The sequence below is a fragment of the Rhagoletis pomonella genome, unplaced genomic scaffold, assembly GCF_013731165.1.
Source record: "Rhagoletis pomonella isolate Grant_MI unplaced genomic scaffold, Rhpom_1.0 Rhpom_scaffold_00006, whole genome shotgun sequence".
Lineage (NCBI taxonomy): Eukaryota > Metazoa > Arthropoda > Insecta > Diptera > Tephritidae > Rhagoletis > Rhagoletis pomonella.
The window spans coordinates 35,003,666-35,008,245 of NW_023458560.1; the positions used below are offsets into that span (position 1 = coordinate 35,003,666).

The 4,580-nt window shown below is 33.0% G+C and overlaps 1 protein-coding gene across 1 annotated transcript in view; it reads right to left on the reverse strand.

Moving 5' to 3' along the window:
- The window catches only part of LOC118740634, a 136,430-nt gene extending 134,033 nt beyond the window's left edge, over positions 1 to 2,397 (reverse strand). The window contains 1 exon segment of the mRNA XM_036472237.1: positions 2,315 to 2,397. Within this exon segment, the coding sequence (XP_036328130.1) occupies positions 2,315 to 2,359 (45 nt within the window). The 5' untranslated portion in view covers positions 2,360 to 2,397.
- Between the last annotated feature and the right edge of the window lie 2,183 nt (positions 2,398 to 4,580).

Below are 4,580 nucleotides of genomic sequence, written 5' to 3' on the forward strand. Positions count from 1 at the left end.
TTTTTTTTTTGTTTTTGCTTGCAAATTTACTGAAGTATTTGAATTTATAAATTTTAGTTTGTCAGCCCAAGCAATTGTGCACATGCAGCAGGTGTGCTTAGTTGTAAACGTGCACACTCGTTTGGGACATGAAATGACATAATTGGCTATGATATTTTATCTAATTTTCCTCTTGAGGTATTTAATGGCAAATTTGCAAATGTAGGTACTAAACAGCTGAGTTGGTCCGGGACGGTTTGAAAATTAAAATTTCTTTTCCAAAATTTGCAAAATTAACGTTAAAAGCATTCAAATGGCCTTAATAGCTATTTATGCACTGACCAACAATTTTGAGTTTTACAAGCCAAAGGTGTAGAATGTAGTCAAATACTTTTATTGTACATATATTAGTATACATAACCTAAATTATTACCGTTGGTCAACTCCGGCGGGAACGTATTAGTAATGACGTCATTATTTTGTTTTCTTTGGCTTATCGTGTCAGATGAGCACCCGATCAGACTACACGATTTTGCTTTGATTCAGGCTTCGGCACGATTGGCAACTTGTGTTCAAAAAGAGGCTCAGCATTAGCTAGCACAAAGCGGTTCTTATACCATTCATAAAAGGGTGCAAAACGAAACCTTGGTTTAGTCATTTTTGGAGTTTCAGCGCTACAATACTCTTACTGGGAAATACGGCCCTAGAAGACCTAGTTTTAACGCCGGTATTGAATGAACGCTTACCAAGGCCCTGCGGAGGACTTTTTGGTTGCATGTGGTATTTGAAATCCGATTGCTCGAATACATCCGTGTTGTAAAAGCATCCATAAGTTCATTTAAGCCCTAATTAACCGCAAGAGTTGGCAGGTCTTCCGGTCACAACTTCCTGGAGGCCTAGAGTTAGCGACTCTTTATGTTTAACGTTGTATTTTTGCCATTGCATTTAAGGTAAGAACCTCTGGGTCGTACCTTTTCTTCGAAGTTAATACTAAATGCATCTTTGAAAAATATGATTCCTTCATGGATTTACAAATTTTGTCTTTCTTTTAGGCAAGTTGAAGTATTTTTGTTTTTTATTTTTATCTCGGGAACCTTCAGGATTTAGTGGCTTTTCGGGATGTTTTCGTATCTTTTTGCCTATATTTTTTTTTAAGGAGAGTTTTGGTGATTTGCTAGGAATTTTTCGAGATTTTTTGTTAGCTTTAGAAATTTTTTTAACCTTTGGGTCGTTTCGGTATTTTTTAGGGTTTTCGAAATTTTTGCCAGATCCTTAAAGGGCGTTTTGGGAATTTCTTTATTCGAGACTATGTATTCGGAATATTTATCGGGATTTTTGGGAATTTTCAGATTAAACGACTAAAAGATAAAAAGTGTCGAATATCATCTAAAATTCGCATTCATTTTTGACTCGAAAATACGAAAATAAAAAGCTGAGCTTATGTAAGTTTTTCAGAAAGTAATTAAATCCAATCTTTTATAATTTCTTCCTTAGATTTTAGCTATAAAATGCATACTCTTACAGGGCAATTCTGGCTAATACAGTAAATCAGCGACGGGCAGAGAGAGCTTTTACTTTGCATGTCTCTATACAAAATAGATAGAAAGCTTAAAAGAGCTTTGCCCGCGGGCAAGGCGATGCCCATCTCCGCAGTAAATAGAATTTCGTAAGACAAATGAAAGGCAGATGGCAAGATAGCTCGCGTCGCTCCAACTGTCGCAATGGCCGAGTGTGCAGAGCATAGGGCGTGCCGTTCGAAAGATCACGAGATCGAGTTTCGGGCGGCGGAACTTTTTTTGCTTTTTTAATTAAATTTTTTTTCCTTTAAATTAATTATTTTATTTGAATTTAGTTTAATTTTTAAAACATTTCATCTATTTATTTTTGCTTCATTTTCATCTTTTATTTATTTATATTAAAATTTCTTTTATTTATCACTTTTGATAGTTTTAAAAAGAGAAATATATATGTTTTTTAAATTTAATTTAATTGAAAAATCTTCAAAGCCAAACAGCATAACGCTAAGACCTCCTCGTTAGCAGAGTTTTCAATTAGTCTTTCGAAAGACAGTAAGGAGCTTTTAAGATAGTTGCCAGAATAGACAACTGTCTTACGAAAGACTTTTTTGTGAGGTGTAAGACAGTTACCAGAATTGCCCTGTTAGGGCCGTTTTCTCAAGAAGCTTTTAAAATTGATCTGCCCTTTACATCAATTTTATCAGTTGTATTTAAAGAGCAGATAAATTTTAAATTTTGTTTTATTTGCGGCTGTCATGTCCAAATAATTTTTTGAATATCTTTAAAATATTGGTATTTTTGCAATAGATTTTACTTACAATCCAATAGTGTGTTTCAGCACGTTCTCTCACATTAACTTTCATTTCACGTTGGTAGCGTGTGTCACAGAGTTAATCTGGAAAGATGAAAAAGAAGGATTTTCATATTTGTTATTCTGGCAAAATTTTTTTTACATAATATATATATATCTTTAGGTTATTAAATCGTAACTTATAGATATATTTTTTAATATTAATTTAATACTTTTGTATCGGTAAGGAAGAAAAGTAAATAATAATCTATCAAACTCTTTTGTACAAACAAGGTACCCACTATGCGAAATATGATACAAGGAACGAGTGCTTGTACGGGATATGTTTGTTTACTTGAACAATGTTTATTGACTTCATATTATTCCTTCTATTGGTTTTTTCTATGGATTTCCCCTCCTCCTTTTTCACGCTATTATTCTACGCCTACATAATTATTATAACTTTAAGACCATACTGACAAGCAACGAAAAACATTTAACGTAGGCTTTACAAAAATGTCAAAATATTATGCCATTCTTTACTTTTGAAATGTCGGCTTTTCCCAATGGATGCTGCCCCAACACAAGTCATACGTATGTAAGGATGCCTCTGCAAACATACATACATATGTACATCACTGGCAAATAGCAAGAATAAAAGCGTAAAATTGCGTCGCAATCACAAGTATTCATTCAGCCCCCCAAAATTGAACTTCGCCATTCAGATGAATGTGTGTACATAACTGTATTCCCTTGACTCCTATGCGTACTACGTACTTATACTTGTACGCAATTTTCGCTGCGTGGACACAGAAATGTAAACAAAGTTGCAAATTGCTTGGTTGGCTCCCTTTAGAATTTTACAAATAAAAACATTCATATATACGTAGTAAGTAAGTAAACAAATCACCTTTACAAATAATGTGCGGCGTCGATTTGATATTTCAAGAAATATACTTATTTTGATAAGAAATGTGCCAGCATCTTAGCTGCCAATTTTCTCTTTGTTTAATACAATGATAAATTGCTGCAATTTGGAACTTTCTTTGTGAACATGAATAGCTGTGTTAGACACCTACACATGGTTAAATGTATTTTTGTGCATTAGCCTGAGCTGGTCTCAATAGAAATGAATGAACGTTTGTAATTGGATTTTAGTGTCGTAAAAATGTTGGTGCTTCCTACATCCTAAGAACAACAAAAGCTTTTACGTGTTCATAACTTTTTTTATTAATAAAACCAATTTTAGGGCATGAAAGATCATCCAGAAGCTTTTTTGGTTTTTGCATATTTTTGCCTTATTTCGTTTACAACCATTTCAATTTAGTGCGACATCGCTTGACAAAAAAAAAACTACCTGTAATTTTTTAGCGAATTCATTGCAGGGAAATTCCGGGAACTTCAGGGAATCTCTTTGCAGGAAATTTTGACGAGCAGCAACAACATTACAACATTTTTTTAAAAGTTCAATGGGCACAACTGCTGCAGCGATATCAGCTATTGCCTCTTATTTCTGAAGTCATTCAATTACTTGCTGTACTTGGAAACGAGAACGTTTTGTCTAACAATTTTGAGGAGAATGAGGCAATTAAAGACGATGATGAAAATTACACAGAAATTAATAAAACTTTTCAATTGCTAGCTTGCGTAGAGCTTGAAAATGAAGATATTAATGAATATCTGTCTCTTTGACAAAAATAATGTAATTGTCGATGACTAAAATTACATTGGAATTAATGAAAGCGTTTGTTTTAGGTTGTTGAGTTTTTTCTTGCTTAAATTAAATTACTAAAAAAAAATTTAATATTTTTTTTTTTTTATTAAAATAGTCTAATTATCAGAGGAGAAGCTCGGCCAAACACTAACATATGTGTAAGCGCCAATCTATAATTATTATTATTATTATTATTATTATTATTATTAATTAACGAAAACTAAAATTGTATCGGAATCAATAAAGGTTTTTTTGTTTCTTTTTTTTAAGTTGTTGAGTTTTCCTTCTGTTAAATTAATTATCAAATAATATCAAAGATTAAAAAAATTAAATTAAAAAATAAAAATATAAAAAAGTAGGGTATTTTATTCCTGTAACCTTCTCGTGGTAAGCTGTGGATACTGCAAGATTAGTGGTAATTTACAGCCTCTCAAGCAGTTCGCGAACTGGTGTCACACGCCCAGTCGCGGGGGCTGGATCTGGTAATAGGCTGCGATGCGAATGGCCCCACCATAAGCTAAACTAAAAATATTTTTTATCCGTTAGGAGTAAGAAAAGTAAAAGAACGTTTAAATTTCAA